Here is a 21,047-nt window from a genome sequence, read left to right on the forward strand (position 1 = left end):
AATAATATTTCATCAGAAAAATATTAACATCAAAACAAATATATATATTATTATATATTCATATGTAATATAAATAGATATATTAATATTTGATTATGTGGATAACTTTTAGTATATATAATAAGAAAATGTATTTATGAATTATATTGTTTTATAAATATATATGGAAAATCCAATTTCTTGATTTCTTTAATTTTTATAATCTATACAACATAATATATGTGAAATAAATGAGAAGATTTTATTATATTTATAGATATTATTTAATAATCTCAATTTTTTAAAATAAAAATTAATATTTCATAAATAAAAATTAATATCAAAATAAGTATATATTAGTATATGTTCATAATAATATAAAATAAGTTTTTATTCGATGTGAATCATGATATCCGGAAATTCAATTTGGATAATATAAAATAAGTTACTATATGATTATGTACATAACCTTTAATATATATAGTAAAATATATATATATATATGAATTATATATTTTTGCAGATATTTATTAATAGATTAGATTATATTTATAGATACATATAAATTATATTTTGTTTTGGGTCAATGACATCATATACCCATTGATTTGACATTTTTCTTACATTTATCTAATAGTTTAAAAATCTCCCCACAATTAAAAAAAATGCAACTTCAGACTGACATCAGTCTGACACTTTTAAAATTCCAGTTCTACCCCTGTCTCTCCAATCCATTGCTTCGCTTCGCTCCTTTAATGGAATCCTTCCATCACTCATCCCACGACTTCGCCTCCCGCCTGTTCCCCGTCAGGCCATTCGGCCTTCGCCGCCCATCTTGTCTCCTCCCTTGTCACTGCTGTGACCACCAACGTAGTTCACAGATGTCGCCCCACTACACGTGACCACCAATCAACACTATAGCGCCGCCGCTGGATGCTTCTCCCCACGGCCTACACATGCAACCGTTTATGCCTTTCCTCATCGCACATGTTCATGGGTTCGTCCTCGAAATGTGAGTTTTATATAGCTCCGCATACATGGATCACCCAAAGTCTCCGAAAAAAGTGACGTGGGGATAGATTTAAAACAATATGTAAACTCTGGACTTTTTTAAGTAAATTTTAAATCATGAGATAGATCTAAAAAAAGTATCAAATCATGGAAGATTTAGTGTTAAAATTCCTTTTCTTTTAAAAAAAATTAGATTTGTTCGCCAAAAAAAGGAAACAAATCAGATTATATTTTATTTTATATGATAGTTATAAATATAAATTATCATATATATAAATAGGAACCTATGCAGCTCGTAAAGAATACGTCTACAGTTAAATGCGAGCTCTTGAAATTGTCTCTCAGTTGATTAAATTTATATTTTGATTTTTTCCTCATTTTTGTTGAAGATTTTTCTTTAATTTTTTACTCTTTTTTTATATTTTTTTAAGATTGGTGATATGAGTTTTATATATTGAAAAGTATAATTGCCCATATATGTAAGCTCTCAAAAAGTGAGTTCGTCTACCACTAAATGCGAATATTGTTTATTTTATTATTTTTATTTCATTTTTTAAGTCTTCAAGTAATTTTTCTTTTTAATTTGTATTATAATTTTTTTTAATTGGTGGAACTGCTTCACGCCAAGTTATATGTGTGTATATATATAATAGACAATGAAAAGGGCGATTGCGTACACCGACAAAGAAAGGGGGGAGAAATAACCTCCCTTGTCATCAAGTTAAACCTAAATTATTATTTTAATATCCAGATCGGAGGAAACAGTTACCATCCATTAAAGGGGGAGAAATAACCTCCCTTGTCATCGAGTTCAACCTAAATTATTTTTTTAATATCCAGATCAGAGGAAACAGTTACCATCCGTGTAATGGATGATCATCAGTGGTCGTTGGGTTGACATCCTGAAGGGGATCCTATGTTTGATCAAACGGTCATGGGACTTTCACGAATCGTTTATGCAACGCATGGTAAGTTCCCCAAAATTAGCACTAATTTTGCTTTAGAAATGTTTCTCGGTATTGATCTTAAGTTTTATGAACAAAGTGAGCCAAAAAAAAAAAAGTGAGCACTTCGCACTAAGGAAAAAAAGAATGCTTTAAAAATAGTAGGTAAGTAGTTTATTAACATAGATTGATTCAAATAGTTCGACATTTATTTCACTTAAATAAGATTTACATTTCAACTTGTGAATAAATAGATACACCTTAATGAGTCGACTTAGTTCAAATTTAGATTAGTTAGGATCTATCAGACTTCCGAATATCTAATGGTATAATTAAAAATAGTACATAAGTGGTTGAGAAGCCTCAGTTGAGTATACTCCCAAAAACGCAATCTTAGTACGCCGTGTTCATCCGCCCAATTTGTTCCATATTATATATTTTCCCATTGGAAGAAAACATTTTAGAATGCTGCCTTGAATTTAAAACAAAGCAACAACCCTTAATTAAATATATACACACATTTTATTCTACAGTGCTGTGCCTCCACTCTAGCCAAAAAATATATATTTATCTATATATATTTTTTATTTTTATAGGATTTTTCTAACCCATGCCCTAGGGACATAAGATAACTTAACCCAAAAAAAAAAAAAAGAGAAAAAGACATAGGATAAGAACTAATAATTAAGGTGAATTTTCTAAAATCACAACTCTGTTTAGCATGTTTGTACCATTTAAAACGAGCATTTATATCCTTCTAAAATTGATAAACACATTCATAGTAAGTGAGAAATTCTTATCGTATGTATTAAAGGCATATGGTAGAAAAATCGATTTTTTCTATATATCATAGGTATACATATATATTCAACACTAGACAAAGATTGCCTACAAAGCTAGTTGTACGTTGCTGCAATTCTCACACAGAAGCAAAATCCCCCTGCCTGGGTGGATTCTAAGACTCACCAACGTTAGTTATCCTAGGGAACGCCTCTGAGGGCCCGCTCTATCTCCTTCATATGTATATACAATAGGATCACTAGCCAATACTTGATCATCCAGGAGACAGACGACAATGACGATAAAGAGCAGGGTACTGGTGGTTGGCGGAACCGGGTACCTGGGGAAGAGGCTGGTGAGGGCAAGCTTGGCCCAGGGGCACGAGACCTACATCCTTCACAGGCCTGAGATTGGTGTGGACATTGAGAAAGTTCAGTTGCTGTTGGAGTTAAAGCAACAGGGGGCTCAGCTAGTGACTGGTTCTTTCGAAGACCATAGGAGCCTCGTGGAGGCTGTCAAGCTGGTGGATGTCGTCATCTGTGCGATCTCCGGCGTGCACATTAGGAGCCACCACATCCTACTCCAGCTTAAGCTCGTGGATGCTATTAAGGAAGCTGGTAACGTCAAGGTTAGCGATCAATAAAACCATGTCGCCAGACATCTTTTGTACACGAGTTTGTATCCTGAACAAGGTAGCTAGGCTTGAGTAACATCTGTTATGGATTGCGCATGCAGAGATTCCTGCCCTCTGAGTTCGGGACGGACCCCGCGAGGATGGAGAATGCGATGGAACCAGGCAGAGTGACGTTCGACGACAAAATGGTCGTCAGGAAAGCAATAGAGGAAGCACGGATTCCTCACACTTACGTGTCTGCGAACTGCTTCGCTGGTTACTTCCTCGGGGGCCTGTGCCAGCCCGGCCACATCCTTCCCTCCAGGGACTCCGTCATGTTACTGGGCGATGGTAACCAGAAAGGTATAAGGGATCCTTTTGCAATATTAGGAGAACATGGAAAAGTAAAACGTCTCCGAATTTGTTCTGCGAGGTGTTTCTAGTAAATTCTTTTAGAAGAACAGAAGCAAAGGGATAGATTAAAAGTATAATGTCTTTGCACACGAAATGTGGATATGACTATAACAGCCATACCTTTCGAAGAGTTTTTCTTGCTTAATTTGAGGGAAAAGGGAAACAATACAAATAGACATGATAAGGCGAAATCGCATAACTAGCAAGGTTTACACGTACTGGACATGGGAATCATCAAGTGGTATAAGAGTTTCAGGTAATCCCTAATCCCGATGTACGGGTTCACTGTTTATTAATCAATGGCAAGTTGTTCGTAATGCGACACGCAACAAATTCATCTGCCTCTTGGCAGCTTTAATATCTAATCTCCATGTAAAATGTATATATAATCTGTCGCCAGTCTCAATTTTCACTATACCTATCTTGAGGAAAGTGTACTCCTTCGTATCTGACACCTATAAATGGTTGAGGGCTTGCATTAATTAAACCATCGTAACTTCTGGTGTTGAATTCGTGCAGCAATTTATGTTGATGAGGATGATATAGCAATGTATACGATCAGGAGCATAGATGACCCTCGGACTCTCAACAAGACCGTGTACATTCGTCCACCTCAGAATATCCTCTCACAAGGAGAAGTTGTCAAGATTTGGGAAAAACTAATCGGGAAAGAGCTCAAGAAGTCCTCCATTTCTGCGGAAGACTTTCTTGCTCTCATGAAAGGTAAATAAAAATAAATAAATAAAAAAAAATCTTTTTTTTTTGGATAAGATGGAAGATAATACAAAGGAGACATCTTTATGAATCCATATATATATGTATACATATATGATACTAACAGTAAGTGTTAGTATCACAATATATAACTTCGATGTGTCCAACTAATTAATAATTTGAATCAAGTGCCTATAATATGTGTTCTTCTTCGCTGATTGTTTCTGTTTTGGCCTTTGTTTTTGGTTGGTTGGTTGATTGATGATGGAATTATCAGGGCAAGATTATGCAGAGCAAGTGGGTCTGGTGCACTACTACCATGTTTGCTATGAGGGTTGCCTGGCAAATTTCGAGATTGGAGAAGGCGGAGTAGAAGCCTGCGAGCTATATCCCGACGTCAACTATACTACGGTGGAGCAATACATGAAGCGCTACATATATTTCTATTTATGATCAATGCACCAAGCAGCCAATGTGATCATTATCAAGCTCTCGTTTTGTTTGACGTTCCAAGAAATAACGTGCAAATATTTATTGTTGGGGTACGGTGTGCGGGGTTTAATTAACCTACTGTAAAGATCAGTTATGTTTTACGTTCCAAGAAATAGCGTGCAAATATTTATTGTTGGGGTACGGTGTGCGGGGTTTAATTAACCTACTGTAAAGATCAGTTACATATATATTATATATACAAAGTTCAACATTAGTGGAATAAATCAGTACATATACAATCATATTAATTCGACTTGTCCCCCTTATACATACATGGTGTATCGTATATTCTAGCATACGGATGGATCTGCTTTGCTTCTCAATTGTTCACCGAGGCTACATATATGTTGGTGGTGCTAACTGAGGCTTTTATCTAGTCGTGACGGAGAATCTGCTCCCTAAGAGGAAAACGCAAAGTTCTGGGGGTGCACATATATATATACTACACAAGGGTCATATTTTTCTAAACTAAAAATCAAGTGGTCCCTAAAAGATGGGCCCAAAGTTTTTCCATGCCACATAAAGGATTCTCTTTCTCACCAAGACGCCGATTCGAGACCAGATCAAAAGATCTCGAGTTCAATTCTTTTTAATAAGATGTATGTGCTTCTTTATTTCGTTTAATTTTCTATTATTGTACTGGATTTGTAAGCCTCTTATGATCTGAATAAATAAATAAATAAATAAATCTCTCTCTCTCTGGTCGGAGAATCAAGAAGAAGTAGAGCAGCAGAAGCAGGGGAAGGAAGTAGCAGAGTGGTGCAAGAACGAGGGAGGGAGAATGCCATTATCCAAAGCCCCTCCATTGGCTTCAGCCCTCCCGATTGCTAGCCCTCCTCCTTCCTCTTCCAGAGAGGTCGGTCTCTGTTATTTCTTTTTCTCTTCTTTGGTTTATCGTTTTGCTTCCCCTAAGTAAAAGTTATGCTCCTCACTGTTCTTTCAAGCCACCAGTTGTCCTTGGTTTCTTTGTGGCTGAATAGCTTGTGGAATTTGATGGAAGATAAGGCTGAGACCGGGTACAATGTTGTTGATGTTGATTTTGGCTTTAATCCAATGCCCCGTCTGAATTTCAAGCTTGAACATCAGCATGGATAGGCAAGAGGGACCGATGAACTTTCACCTCTCTACACTTCATTTATCTGTTCAAATTTTTGTTTCACTTTTCTTCTGTTCCTTCTAACAACCCGCCTGGCAATTCACATTCTTGTCGACAGGTTTGTCATCTTTGTGCCTTGTCTAATGTCTAGTCCTCCATTGTGCTTATTGACTATATATACTTGAAGGACATTCCGTTTCGTACTATTCCACTGTAACTAAATACACATTACGCTGCATTTGGTTCAGTGGAATGAATACAAGGAAGTAAGGAATATTGCCATACAAAACAGATCATTTTATTCGGCGATTGCTTGCCATCTCATTTCCATCCTCATTGAGATTGTGTTTCCTCTAGGAACTAGTAATGGTATTTCTCTATCTGCCAAATGCAAGAGAAAAGAATCTTTTAATTTCCCAGTTTTGGTCAGAAGTGATCTGCTATGACATTTTGAGGTTTAATGCCCCTGTTGTGAAAGATCGAAACTATTCTCGAGCATCCCCCTGCTGCTTCACAATTGCTAACAAAAGAACTTCTCCTTGTTTAGTTTGTTCGGTGCACAAGTCTTTGGACGAAGGGGAGAAAGTCCACCGGGGTAGATCTTATACTAAGACGACCGGAGCCAAGTTCAGCATCAAAGAATGCGAGGAGCTCCGTCGAACTCGATGCCCCATTCCCAAGTGACTATGACGAGTTACTCGAACAAGTAAGCATGTTGTTTTTCTATCACCGTGTGCCTGGCTTCAACCAATTGTTACTTGACTCTTTCTATTAGCTCGCCGATCCAAAGGCATAAGCTTTCTAAAGGATGTCAGCGGCTTATAATTTGATATTTTTTCAATCGATCAAAAGATCAGTGGTGCTCTTTCATTCAGAATTTCATATTTTAGACTCCACATCTCGTGGGTACTGGATAATGATAAAATTCATGTTAAAGGGGGTTAAAGGGGGTGGAAATGAGCTGTTACAGATCTTTAATCCCGAGTTCTAATCCACCACTTATCCAAAAAAAACCTGAGCTCTAAACCTATGTGTCGACTGTTTAAGTTTGTTAATTTCTTATTTCAACAAAATGCTTGCCTTGCAAGATCCACCCCCGTTTTCATTTATTTAATAGCATCTATACAGAGGAAATTTCTTTGTGCTAAAAGCGCTGCTGTATCTACTTCTAAGATGGAATTTTTGATTCCAAACTTTACTTCTACTTCGCTAATGTATCCAAGGACAGGCTACAACAGCGACCGCATTGGCTCTAAAGGACAACAAGCAATTGATGGTGAGTTCTTGTTTTGCGTTTTGTAGGATCTCGAGATGATCAGGATAAAATGAAATTATACTTGTCAACTTGAGCATATGTCAAATGAATTAATATCAACTTCGACTTACAGGAAATTGAGTTTCCAACATCTGGACTAGGCTCCGTACCAGGTTCACTCTAGTTTTGCAATCTGCACTATCCTTTTGTGCCTACCTGTACATCACATGTGTGCTTTTGTTTATAAAGGTGACTGTTCCAAGAGAGTTTGTTCTAATGCGAACTATAAAGGTCAAAGGCGTCAAAGTTGTCTCCGAGTGGGAGTTGGAATTATCACAATATAAGCTTGATTGGTGTCCGTATGTTTCTAGGTGATGGTGAAGGGGGAATAGAAATGACAGGAAGCATGCAGTTGATCCGTGAATTTTGTGACCAGTTGGTAGAACCAGAGAAGATTACACGAACAAGAATCGTAAGTGAACTTTGCTTGCAAGTTCATTATTTTCTATTTCTGTTGCTTTTATGACGATGGATAATAACATAGGGCTAAAAATCATTCTTATCAAAACATTTTATCCGAACATTTCAGTTTTTTCCTGAGGCCAACGAAGTCAAGTTTGCGAGAAAATCGGCCTTTGAAGGAGCTTCACTTAAGTTGGATTACCTAACAAAACCATCGTTTTTCGAAGACTTTGGTTTTGTTGAGAAAGTAAAAATGACGGACCGGGTGAAGCCTGAAGATGAGCTGTTCCTTGTTGCCTACCCATACTTTAATGTTAATGGTAGAGCTGCGAGGATCTTGTCTTATTTATAAATATGCACTCAGTAGACTAGGCCAGAAAAAGGAGAAGAATTTGAAAGAAGAAATCACTCAGTATAGTTTTATGCTGGGGTTCTAATGTGCGATCCATTCCAGAGATGATCGTGGTCGAGGAGCTCTATAAGGATGCTGTTGTGAATACTGACCGGAAGCTTATCATATTCAACGGGGAGCTTGACCGTATAAGGTCGGGGTGTATCCTTTTCCCATCTATGTGTCCCCGTTTCTAAAAAGTGCTCGGAATAGGAACTGTTCGCTTGAAAAATACACCATGTTTGTTCTTGAAGTTCAAGCTGATTCCTTAATATTCTGCCCAAAGACTATCCGTCGTTCTTTTATCCGAAGCTGGCAGCACTCACAAAGACACTCTTCCCGAAGATGGAGACGGTCTACTACATTCACAATTTTAAGGGAATGAAAGGAGGGACTCTCTTCAGGTTTGACAGCACAAGGAACAATTTGGTTCAAGTTGCTAGAAGCTGGGATTCTTTTATTCAATTTAATGCAGATGAAGTGATTGTTTTTTCCCCTTTGGTCAATCTTTTAGATGCTATCCTGGCCCTTGGAAAGTCCTTAGGAGGCTCGGCAATAGATACGTGACTCTGCATCAGCAGGAAACGATGCCATCACTAAAAGAAGTTGCCCTGAATATTCTACCATCAGCTTGAAGTTCCGGTGTGCACCTGATTTGAAGTGTAGAGAAACTGACTTGACCAGAGTTTTTCTCGAGAACCAGCGCCTTGTCGGAGAAGTAAGTTTTTCGATTTCCCACAATTACGGTGCCTAAGTGCAAGGCCCAGAACAGTCTCTCATGTACTGTGTGATACTGAGCCCTCATCCATTATACTTATTGTATAGCATACCGTAAAATATCAGAGAGACCTTTGTCCTTAGAAGGTCATCTTATGTTCAGTCTTTCACCAGCAAGTTTGCCCGATAGTATCCTAAGCAGACTGAATTATTCATATACGGCAGTTTCACTTTCCAAAAGCCGCGGAAGTGAGCAAATTGAAATTTACTCTTGTAGGATAGTGTAAAAAACGTCCTCAAGTCTCCATTGTTCCTAGTCAATTTTCGATCATTTTGAGAAACCAGACTAAATAGCAAGGAAATAAAAATAGTTAGATCACAGGGGAGTCCGTCCCGCGCTAGAAAAGCTTGGCAGAGTAAGACCAAGTTATGATTTTATTGAAAAATAAATGTTATGATTTTATAGAAATTTTGAAACTACGTGTTAAATGTGAAAAAAAAAAGTACGTGATTTACGATATTTATCCTATATATTTTGGAAAAGAAAAATAATTGCAAAAGGGTTGATCCAAGCCCATTACGTAAGTAGGATAAACTTCTACATTGCACGCCCTATGTGGTCGGAATTAGTTGACTCCCCTGCCTTAAGGAAGGAATAACCATCAAAACACATTTGTGAGAAGACAAAAAAGAGTGACGAAAGGAAGGATGTCACAATTCACATTATTACTCCCAGAAAAGATACAAAGGGTCCAATGATCCGAAGATGTCGCACGAACAAAACAAGATTACATTCACACTTACTTCCTAAAGAGCGATTCAAGTACCGGATAATAGTGTCCGACTGCCGATTATGCATTGTTTTAACACTACAAATATATCTAGTGTTATGGACTCCAGAGATGATAATAGTGTGATAGTAAGCATAACCCCAAGGGATTTGGCCTAATGGTTAATGAGCACCCAAGTTTGCTCCGAGACCCGGGTTCCAATCCCCTTGGGGCCACCGAAGCGCCTTTGGCGTGATTACCCGCTCCGTGCGTCGCCGGGGGTTCACGGAGCCCCGGGGATTAGTCGGGCGAAGCCCGGACACCCCGGGTTAGCAAAAAAAAAAAAGTGTGATAGTAAGCATGTGCTTGTTTACTCCAGTTAAACACTTAAACAGTTAATCAAATTTGCTTGATAAATACAAAAAAAAAATGACTTAACTCATTAGACTATGTCAAGAAAGCACTTAGCTTGTGTTTGGTTTTCGAATTGGATAATGATCCAACTCAATTTGATTTTGTGCAATGATTGTAAGTGTTGATAGATATATTGATGTGTAAAAATGTATATATAGATATTAAAGTAGTTGACAATTTTATTATTAAAAAATTATTATATATAGATGTTAAAATAGATGAAAATTTTATTATTAAAATATTGATAATAAAAATGGTTAAAAAAAAGTATGTGAGATAATTTATTATTAAATTAGAATAAAATGTTAAAAAGTAATAATTATGTTGTTGAATTTGTGAAAAATAGAGTTGAGTTAGGTTAAGTACGATACTTTACTCAAAAACCAAACAAAGCCTTAATAATTCAATAAATATATAAACCTACTTATTTTTGGATGGATCCGCTCAACAAAAATATGATTTTTACTTATTTGCACCGCTAAACCTCAATTTTGGAATAATTGCAAAAAATTTCTCATTTGCACGAAAAGAAAGGATATAGAGGAGTTGTGATATGACTGCAGCAAAGGTGCCAAGCCGTGGTGGCTCATCGGCTTGCCACGACAACCCTAGCAAGGTCTCTCTCTCTCTTCGAAGAGAGAGAGTAGGAAGGAGATATGAGATGTGGTGGCTCACCGCTAACCACTGCAACCCATTCCCTCTTATTAGCAGATCATCCAACCTTTTACTTTTTACTTTTTACTTTAAAATTTTTAAAATTTTTTGAAAAATTAAATTGTTAGGTCAAAGTTGTTAAAAAAAAAACCTTGGGACATCAAACAAAGATATCAAAAATTTTAAAATCTTTACTAATTATATCACCAAATAAAATTCACTTAATTCATTAACTGCTCATTTTCTTAGACACTTGAAATTGTAAGGTGTCTTTGATAATGAAGTGTTTAAATTAAATTTTCAACATTTAATATGATTTAACTAGTTTGATGAATACCAAAAAATACTTTAACTTAATAGATTTAATCCAAAATGTACTTAATGATTGAGTAATTGAGAACCTACTTATTCGCTCAGCAGATTAGACAATTTTTCTCATTTTGCAATGCTGCCTCCAATTTTTTCCAATTTGCAAATTGATTCATTTGGGGATAAACAATGAATGGTTAAGGGAGACAAGAACGGGCAGCTAGGCTGAAGAGGCGGTGGAGGCCTCGATCCCCATCAAGATCGGCCCAAACGAGGTCACCAAGGACCCATATGTCTTCAGCAACCTCGTTTGTGAAGACGGTGGCCCCGATCGAGGCCTTCACTGCCTGTAATCTCTCATCTCTCTCTATCTTCGTTCGTCCCGAACTTCACTTGTCTCTCTTCGAATCGAAGAGAAGATGGGAAATTGGAGCAGTTGGGGCTCCAATCCCAGCCCTTACAGCCCTATCGAGGTTGCCGACAGCTTCTGGGGTTGCCGGTGACCTCAATTGGGGCAATGATGACCGAGAATCGAGCCTTGTCGCTCCTCCCACACTTTGCTATCAAATCGATCATGATCTGACTTTTTTATTCATTTTTCTAATTTTTACAAAATCATAAAATATAAAACTATTGTGTCAAAATATTAGGCTACTACTTAAATATATTATTAAAGAATTTTAGTTCTTGCTTATTTATTCAACCAAGCGCATTATATTGTATCATTTAATTTAAGTACTTATTTTAGTAAGTGTTTAAAATTTCAGTACTTAAATACAACCTAAGTCTTTAAGTTTTCAACACTGAATAAAAGTTTCAAATAAACACTACTAACTCCTCGACTTGAAACTCAGTTTGTTGTATTTACGGTTGATAACCATGGCACCGTTGCCACCGTATGCCAGCACAAAGGGGGAGACGGAGACATGTCAATGGGATTATAAAGATCAGAATCGAGAAAGTGAATGTGGAGCAATAACATATTATCTCGTTTAATAATTAAAATGTTTCAAATTTAATTTTCGAAGTGAAACTACTTTTACCACTTTATCAATTAATTTATATTAAAATTACATTTTTTTAATTATAAGGGATGTTCATTGGCTTAGTACATTGAAATAGAAATCATAAATATCTAATAAAGGGACACGGGTAATCCCACTAAATATCGAATCTGAGACCTCTTGTTCACCAGACGAGAGGTGCACCACTGTACTATTCTCTCTCTTGATTAAAATTATATTTCATCATACTAGGTGTATAGATTGTCCTTTAAAAGGGAAGCAGCCAACATCAAACCCCTTTCAGTACTTTGATAAACCATGCCTTTTCATTTCCTTTGACAGGAGCACCAATTTACCATTTATGGGTGGTCACTACAAATTGGTATCAGTTAAAATTCAAATGAATTAATTAAAAAAGATATAGCGTAGTGATGTATCTTTTCACTCGGTAACCAAATTTTAGTTTTGATATTCACGATGAGGCTTACCTCTTCATTAATTATTAAAATTTATGAGTGCGTTTGGATTTAGAGTTGAGTTGAGTTGAGTTTTGGTTTTAATTGGTTTGTAATAATTGTATTGTTGAATTATGAGAAAAATGTGAAAAAGTAATGAATAGTTGAGAGAAAATAATGATTAAAGTAATGATTATATTGTTAAATTGTGAAAAAATAATAAATAGTTGAGAGAATTTAATATTAAAAATTTAATTGAATAATTTAAAAATTAAAAAAAATTTTAAAAAAAATAATAATTGTGTTGTTGAATTAAAGATAAGTGAAATTGAGTTGAGTTGAGTTGAAAATTTTTTAAAAAACAAACGCATTCATATTTTATAGTATTAAACCTCTCTTTAAACGGAAAAATAAATAAAATTGAAATGGATTGAACTGAAATCAAATTGATCCCAAACTGAGTGTATTGAAGTCGCACATGCTTTTGTCTTCTTCCTCTTACTGGCGTTCCTCTTCTTCTATAATTACGGAGGGGGAGCTTCACTCCTCTGGGCACACATCAGACCCTTCCTAACCAATTCGGGGATCAACGATGCCGTCGGGCGAGATCTTTGTCGTCACCGCCTACGGTCAGGGCCACGTCCAACCCTGCTTGGAGCTCTGCAGGCACCTCATCTCCCGCGATTACCACGCCACCCTCGTCGTCTCCTCCAACCTCTTCTCCACCATCCCTTCCTCTTTCTCCTCCCATCCCCTCGTCTCCGTCGCCCAGATCTCCTCCCCACCTATGGGCCCCCCCGACCCCTCCGCCCCCCAGCAGGCCAACCAAGAACTCCTCGCCCACCTCTCGGCCCGGTCCAGTGACCCGGAGTCGCCCCGTGCCCTCTGCGCCATCGTCGACTTCCCGATGGGCTGGACCAAGGAATCCTTCTTGAAGTACGGGATCCCGGTCGTCGGGTTCTTCACCTTCGGGGCGTGCGCGGCCGCCATGGAGTGGGGCGCTTGGAAGGCCCAGGCCGGCGATCTCCGACCCGGAGAATCCCGTTCCATCCCGGGTTTATCGGAGGAGATGGCGATCACTTACTGGGATCTGAAGCGCAAGCCAGGAGGTCCACCCCGAGGTGGTGGGGGAGGCCCGAAGCCGCCTGGTGGAGGCGGAGGCGGAGGCGGAGGACCTGTGCCCGGGGTTAGGCCTCCATGGGTCCCACAGGTGGAGGGCTCGGTCGCGCTGATGTTCAACACTTGCGACATCCTGGAGCGGCCATTCCTGGAGTACATGGAGGCCCAGATGGGGATACCCGCGTGGGGCGTGGGCCCGCTGCTGCCGGAGCAGTTCTGGAAGAGCTCTGATACGCTCGTCCGAGACCGCGAGATCAGGCAGCACTCCCGCCCGTCTAACTACAGTGAGGAGGAGGTGATCCAGTGGCTGGATAGCAAGCCGAGCGGATCGGTCCTCTATGTGGCCTTCGGGAGCGAGCTGACCCCCTCGATGGAGGAGTATCCCGAGCTGGCGGGCGCTCTGGAGGAGTCAGGCCAGCCATTCATCTGGGCTGTCCAGTCCAAGTCCGGCACGTCGGGGTACTTTCCCCATGGGCTGGATACCAAGGTGGGGGACCGGGGCCTGGTGATAAGCGGATGGGCCCCACAGCTGCTGATACTGAGCCACCAATCGACCGGAGGATTCCTATCGCACTGCGGGTGGAACTCGACCGCAGAGGCACTAGGGCGGGGGGTCCCAATCCTGGCCTGGCCAATAAGGGGCGATCAGCACTTCAATGCGAAGCTCGTGGTAAATCACCTGAAGGTCGGGTATCGGGTGGCGAATGACCTATCAGAAATCGTGAGGAAAGATGACATAGCGAAGGGGATCGAGAGGCTGATGGGGGATGGAGAGATTCATCGGAGGGCAGCTCAGCTCAAGGCTAGTTTCAGGAGTGGATTCCCTGCAAGTTCAATGGCCGCTCTGGATGCATTTGGGGAATTCATTGTTTCTCAGAAAATGGATAAGCATTATTAATCTGTAGACGATAAGAGATATATGAGGATTGTATGTATAAGTAATATTCGAGTGTTGTAAGTTAATGGAGGTTTGGAATCGTTGATGAGACCTTTGTCGTAAGTCGACATGTTCCTTGATCACGGACGGTCGTGAGAATTGTACCCCCAAGAGACCATAGTGACTGTGTATACGCTGAGATTTATATTCTAAGAATGGTGCTCGAGGAGCTAGTCAAGTATAAGGAATTCTCGAAAAAGGCTATTGTTTCTGAATTCAAGAACTGAAGATCGTCGAACGAGTATTAGTCTAGAGATCACGGTAAACGTTTTTGGATTGCACCAGTACAGGCAATAGCTTCGTCCAACATACTTGGCTTAGTGATGTTTAAGACATAGTACGATCTTTCTTTTCGGGAAATTTAATTAGAGAATTTGAGAAAAATGGACAAACGAAGATCAGCAAAAAATGTTGTCTGATAACAGTGTAAGTGAACAAATCCTCTTTAGCTCTCAGCAGCAACACAGAGTTTAGATAATATGATCTTCCTGAACATATATGAAGCCAAAGCTTAGCTTTCATTTTCTATTTTGTCTTCTGACGGATAAATTCTGCAAATGCATCCAAACCCGCCGCCGAGCTTGCCGGAAAACCACCCTCGAACCTCTTCCCGAGCTGTGCTGCGCGCTCTTTCACACCCTCGTCGCCCATCAGCCTCTCAATACCCTTCACTATATCATCCTTCTTCATTGGCAGAGACATGTCGTCCAATATCACGTGCCCCATTCTGAGATGGGCCACGACCAGCTTTGCATTGTGGTACTGATCGCCCCTGATCGGCCATGTCAAGAATGGTACCCCGCGGCCGATCGCCTCCACCGTGGAGTTCCACCCGCAGTGGGACAGGAACCCGCCGGTGGATGGGTGGCTAAGTATCAGCAGCTGCGGTGCCCACCCCCTTATGATTAGGCCTCTGTCGCCAACCTTTTCCTTCAGGCCGTGCGGGAAGTATCCCTCTTTGTCTGGGTCTGAATCGGGTTTGCCACCGAGGAACGTGCGGGGCGGGCCTCCCCTTCCCGAGCCTGGCTGAATCACCCAGATGAAGGGCGAGGAGGATTCCTCGAGGGCTTGGGCTAGCTGGGGGTACTCCTCCATCGTTGGGCCGACCTCACTACCGAATGAGACGTACAGGACTGAGCCACTGGGCTTCGAATCGAGCCACTGGATCACCTCATCCTCGGTGATGCTTGACTTCCTGTTGGTCCTGATCTCCCGGTCGTGGAGGAGAGAACCAGCCGACCTCCAGTACTGCTCCGGAAGAAGCGGGCCCACGCCCCAGACCGGCTTGCCAACCCGGTCAGCGAGGTATTCGATGAATGGGCCCTCGAGATCGTCGCATGTGTTGAACAAAAGCGCAACCGAGTCCGCAACATCGTCGACCCACGGGGGCTCCTGGCCCGGTTTAGGCGGACCCATGAACTTCGGACCCGGCCTGCCAGGCGGTGGGGCAAATGGGAACCCACCACCACCAGGCGCGCCTCCTCCGCCCGGGCCGCCGCCACCGTTGCGGAGGTGTGGAGGCCCGTGGGGGCGCCTCTTTAGATCAAACTCCGTGAGAGCCATCTCCTCGGGCAGCCCCGGGAGGAGCCGGGTCTCCCCGGGCTTGAGGCCGTCCACACCGGCTTTCCACTGGGCGAACTCCATCGCGGCGGAGCACGCGCCGGAAGTGAAGAACCCAACCAGCGGGATCCGGAACTTCTGGAAAATCTCGGCGGTCCAGCTCATCATGACATCGGTCACGGCGCAGGCAATCGGGATGGAGTTTGGTGCGGAAGCACGGGCTGAGAGGACGGATTCAAGGCGCTGGGCCATCTGGGAGTGGTGGTTGCGGTGTTGGGCCATGAGGTCGCCGGAGCCGGGCTGTGAAGGCGGAGGAGGAGGAGGAGGAGTAGGGGAAGAGGGGATCTCGACGACCTCGACGAGGGGGAGGGAGCGGAGGGAGGAGGGGACGGAGGAGGAGAGGTTGGAGGAGATGACGAGGACGGCCCTGAAGTTACGGGAGGCGAAATGCTTGCAGAGCTCCATGGAGGGCAGGAGATGGCCCTGCCCGAAGAATGGGACCACCAAGATTTCCAACGCCATTGTTATTGGCTATGCGTTGCTTGCAGCTGTTATGTCTTTCCTTCTCTCGGTGCCTCTGCCCTGCCTTTGCAGTGCTCTGTTTCAAATGAAGTGTTTTAGGGAAGAAGAAGAAACTTAATCGGGAAGGATTAGGAATGGAGAGAGTGCAAGTTCATTTGTTAGTGTAGATTTTGTGTTTGTAACGGACGGGCAACGGTTGACTGTTAGGTGGATGTATGTGGGTAGAAAGAACCAGAGTTTGTTTATATTTTTAGGGTGTATTTGGATTGAGAGTTGAGTTGAGTTGAGTTTTGATTTTAATTGGTTTGTAATGATTGTATTGTTGAATTATGAGAAAAATTGTGAAAAAATAATAAATAATTAAGAGAAAATAATGATTACGTAATGATTGTATTATTGAATTATAAAAAAGTAATGAATAGTTTAGAGAATTTAATATTAAAAATTGAATTGAATGGTTAAAAATATTTAAAAAATAAAAAAAGTAATGATTGTGATGTTGAATTGAAAATAAGTAGAATTGAGTTGAGTCGAGTTGAAAATTGTTGCGAATTCAAACACACTCTTAATGTTTTAAAAAATTCATTTTAAAGGAGTTACACATTTTATTTATGTTATATTCAATCAATTTGGAATATTCATCCATATTACTTAATGTAGTGAAATATAATTATGAGATTTGTTTGAAAAATTTTAAAAAAAATTCTCGATAATTCTGAAGAATTTATTACGATATAAGATACTTTCAGACCTAACCAATTGGCACCGATGGTTGTTCGAATTTTGAACTAAACACAACATAAATTTACTTTTATAATCATTTTTCATCTCGAATTTTTAACAATTCACTAAAACACAATTCCAATAAGAGTATTTTTATGTACTTATAAAAGTATGTTCAGATCATGCAAAACATAAACTAAGAATTGGTGATAGGTGATTTACCATCTAGATGACCATGAACTAAAAATAACATAAATTTACTTTTATAATTATTTTTTATCTCGAATATTTTACAATCCGCTAAAATCCAATTCCAGTAAGATTATCTTTGAAGACTTATTTAAGCATGTTCAGATCATACAAAACATGAACTAAAAATTGATTATAGGGAATTTATCATCTATATGATCATGAACTCAAGACAATATAAATTTACTTTTTATTAATATTTTTTTATCGGGTTTTCAAAGGAAAATGCAAAACTAATTACTAATCGTGAAAATTCATGTCCATAATAAATAACGGAGACACGAAGAGTTAGTCAATGAGGATGCCTGGAATAGCCTTTGTAGAAGGCTCTTCTAAATTGAATGGAGGACGCTCCCTAGTATCGTGTAACGTGAGGGCCCATTCGATGAAAATGCACCAAATCAACATTTAGACAATCGTATTCCATGAATATGTTATCTATCTAGTGTGATGTATGGAATATATGACAAAGGTGGAGTATTGGAGTATTTATATTGATCGGTCATGTCATATAGGCCCAAGTCAGACATCCAATTGTTTCGATTTGAATTATCCGGATGATGCCTTACATATATTAATATTATATCAAATAAAAAAGATGGACAATCATACATATTTCTCGATTCAATAGAAGCCAAAAGAGTTGAATAGGGTCACAACCCAAATAAGGAGAGATATTTAAAAAGCGGGTCCGATTATGCTATTCCTAATCCTAAATGGAATGTAACGACGTAGGGATCCATATGTAAACATAATATCTATTTAGATACGCTCGAATGGCCCATTCTCGTAATGAGAATGTATATAACCTTATTCAAATTTGAAAATAAAAAAGAGAAAAAAATTCTAATAGTATCACATGGTTTTCTCATAAAATACTTTGCTATGCCGTATGGCTTTAGCAACTTTGTTATACCATAAGAACTTTACCCAAAAAATATGAAGAAATTATATATTGAGTCATTTATCGATTTAGACATACAACATTCAAGGACTCCTTATATAGGAAAATGTGATATTAATACTTAATTAAAAACTATATTGAAAAGAAAAGAATATAAAATATGTTGAATTTAATAACAGAATAGACATTTACTTACTTTTATACAACTCTATATATCTCTAATATGAAAGCTGTCTAACTTTCAGTAAATTACCTAATGATAATATTCAGTTTGGTAGTTTTATTTATAATGAGGGCATATGTGAAAATGAAAAAAAAAAAAGAGAGAATGTATTGATAACAAAAAGTAGAAGAAGGGACGAAAAGATGAACCTAACATGCAACAAAAAAAGGAAAATAATGATAGTTAGGGTATCCATACCCCACCTTTGTCGTTCCCAGGTTTTTCTTCTTTTGTACTGGGCTTAGGCCCCGTTAATCTATCAAAAAAAAAGGAAAAAAATAAAACATAAAAAGGAAAAGAATAATATATATGAGAAAAGTTGAAGGGTGAGTTTCAAACATGGGACAATGCACAATTAGCGATGTCTCTAACCCTAAAGCACCAATAAACTCATGCTTAATTCTCACTTTATATTTTTAGTTACTTTTTGAAGCTTAAAAACTAAGTGTTGGAATATAAGAAACCATCATTGAGAGGCTCCTAAACTTGTAAAACTGATGATGTGGCGGAGTATTATTACATGAATCGAGGCCTCATATTGTACGATACTAGGAGTCAAAACTAAATATCTATAATAGGTATACAAAATGTATTATTAATGAAGACATGAAAAATAATACATCATTTTTTGGTAGCTTTAATTTGTCCGTAAGCCTACACGATATCTCTTATTGGTATGCACCATACATATTACAAGTTCATCTACTCCCTCTATATATACTTTTCCCATTTTCATATAAATTGGAGTAAGTATTTGTTTCTCATCATGAATCTTCACTTCTCTAGTCTCTACTCAAAAGTTATAGTATTTAAAATTCATTTGTGTCACGGGCGTTGATTATAGATTTTAGATATATAAAATGAATAAAGAGGTTGCCACGTAATGTGCAAGTATCAGTTAGATTTATAATTACTGTTGTTCTTTCTTAGTAAAAATTGGATGAGTAATTTAACAAATAGAGTTACACTATTATGTAGTTAAATAAACAGTTTTGCTATACTCTCCAAACCGTCCTTCTAAAAGTTGCTCCTAATTACTCATAACTAGCCTATAAGGCTCGAGTTGCATGGGATCTATTCTTAGTTCGTTAGCTAGTAATGGTACTTGTTGACTCTTATTTTTAAATTAAACTATAGCTTAAAAGTACAACTATATTACCTAGTGTTAAGAAGTTAAAATTGAATCGATTCAAACAACTTTTTTTTTAAAAAAAATCCTAAATTAAAATGACTTCTAGTAATGAAGTTTTAATTCAAAATTTTGAAAATTTTCGATTTTTAACTTATAAAATTTTATTTTTAGAATCACGATTTTTGATATAATATATATAGATATAAAAACATCTTAGTAATTATCCAATTTAATGAAAGTTATATATGCATTTAATAATAATAATAATAATAATAATAATAATCTTTTTGGTGAAAGTTGTGAAAATATTTAGCAATCGAAGAGTTGGTGAATGAGAAATTCTAATTTCAAAATTTTGAAGAAATGGCATGCAATGCCATACTCTCCAGCAATTATATTATATATATATATATATATATATATATATATATATATATATATAGATGGTATGAGACTACTATGAGTTATAATCATATTGACTTACAAGTGTATTAGAAGAATTTTTATGCATATTTTTATAGAAGAATTTAGCATTTTTATTAAATAAATATGTTTTACGTGATGCCCAGGATGTCTCTTTACTAAAAGTAAAGGAAATATGATATCCCAATTAACAGGAGTCTGTTCATTGTTGAATGCTCAGTGACCCGAGAGGTGACGCCCATCTCGCCTGAAAAAATTAGTCATCGGACATCAGAGGATAAAAGATTTGGCGAGATGCGGATATGAAAAGACAAGGCAGAGACCCCACCACCCATCCCTTCGGGAACTCCCATTTAATAATTAATAATAATGTCGGCAGTCTACTCCTCTGACGAGTGGGGTGACGTCGGGTTGGTAACCACATCACCACTCATTGTGATCACCATCCAACGCTGGCGCTTTACGACTCATGCATATGCATATCATAAAATTGCTCTTGAATACGGATGACAAATATCTATCATCATTGACAGGGGCACACCCTTAATTGATAATCAAAAATTTTCATACTCAATTTGCGGTAATAAAACTACTTCTGTTTCTTTATATTTATTTAACTTTCTATTTCATTGTATTAATGGACTTCACTTATAATTTTTTTTTAAAAAAAAAAATCACTTCCGATACACAGCATTGCATTTGCACTGCATTTGCATTTGCATTTGCATGTAGGTGTAGATACCAATGATCTAAGGATTGACAATGGGTTCCCATTCCCCAT

General features: G+C 38.6%; 4 protein-coding genes across 6 annotated transcripts; 3 read left to right on the top strand and 1 right to left on the bottom strand.

Moving 5' to 3' along the window:
- Positions 1–743: 743 nt before the first annotated feature.
- LOC116202875 (bifunctional pinoresinol-lariciresinol reductase 2-like) lies at positions 744–5,161 on the top strand. The gene is made up of 6 exons (XM_031534510.1): positions 744–991; positions 1,831–1,958; positions 2,997–3,342; positions 3,450–3,690; positions 4,261–4,464; positions 4,733–5,161. The coding sequence occupies exons 3-6, from the start codon at positions 3,010–3,012 to the stop codon at positions 4,906–4,908; spliced, it is 954 nt and encodes a 317-aa protein (XP_031390370.1). The 5' UTR covers positions 744–991; positions 1,831–1,958; positions 2,997–3,009; the 3' UTR covers positions 4,909–5,161.
- A 269-nt stretch (positions 5,162–5,430) lies between these two features.
- Positions 5,431–9,041, top strand: LOC116202215. 3 transcript variants are annotated; one of them, XM_031533662.1, is made up of 10 exons: positions 5,431–5,546; positions 5,667–5,803; positions 6,591–6,749; positions 7,272–7,319; positions 7,432–7,471; positions 7,670–7,770; positions 7,888–8,080; positions 8,215–8,313; positions 8,438–8,555; positions 8,666–9,041. In XM_031533662.1, the coding sequence occupies exons 2-10, from the start codon at positions 5,729–5,731 to the stop codon at positions 8,784–8,786; spliced, it is 954 nt and encodes a 317-aa protein (XP_031389522.1). In that variant the 5' UTR covers positions 5,431–5,546; positions 5,667–5,728; the 3' UTR covers positions 8,787–9,041. The 3 variants fall into 3 exon arrangements, with proteins under 3 accessions (XP_031389522.1, XP_031389523.1, XP_031389521.1); XM_031533663.1 differs by having other exon boundaries at positions 5,531–5,546; positions 5,664–5,803; XM_031533661.1 differs by lacking the exon at positions 5,431–5,546 and having other exon boundaries at positions 5,568–5,803.
- Positions 9,042–12,984: 3,943 nt separating this feature from the next.
- Positions 12,985–14,725, top strand: LOC116202777 (scopoletin glucosyltransferase-like). Its single transcript, XM_031534388.1, has one exon. The coding sequence runs from the start codon at positions 13,067–13,069 to the stop codon at positions 14,489–14,491; it is 1,425 nt and encodes a 474-aa protein (XP_031390248.1). The 5' UTR covers positions 12,985–13,066; the 3' UTR covers positions 14,492–14,725.
- A 201-nt stretch (positions 14,726–14,926) lies between these two features.
- LOC116202776 (UDP-glycosyltransferase 73B5-like) lies at positions 14,927–16,768 on the bottom strand. The gene has a single exon (XM_031534387.1). The coding sequence runs from the start codon at positions 16,610–16,612 to the stop codon at positions 15,056–15,058; it is 1,557 nt and encodes a 518-aa protein (XP_031390247.1). The 5' UTR covers positions 16,613–16,768; the 3' UTR covers positions 14,927–15,055.
- Between the last annotated feature and the right edge of the window lie 4,279 nt (positions 16,769–21,047).

This window comes from Punica granatum, chromosome 4 (genome assembly GCF_007655135.1).
Source record: "Punica granatum isolate Tunisia-2019 chromosome 4, ASM765513v2, whole genome shotgun sequence".
NCBI lineage: Eukaryota > Viridiplantae > Streptophyta > Magnoliopsida > Myrtales > Lythraceae > Punica > Punica granatum.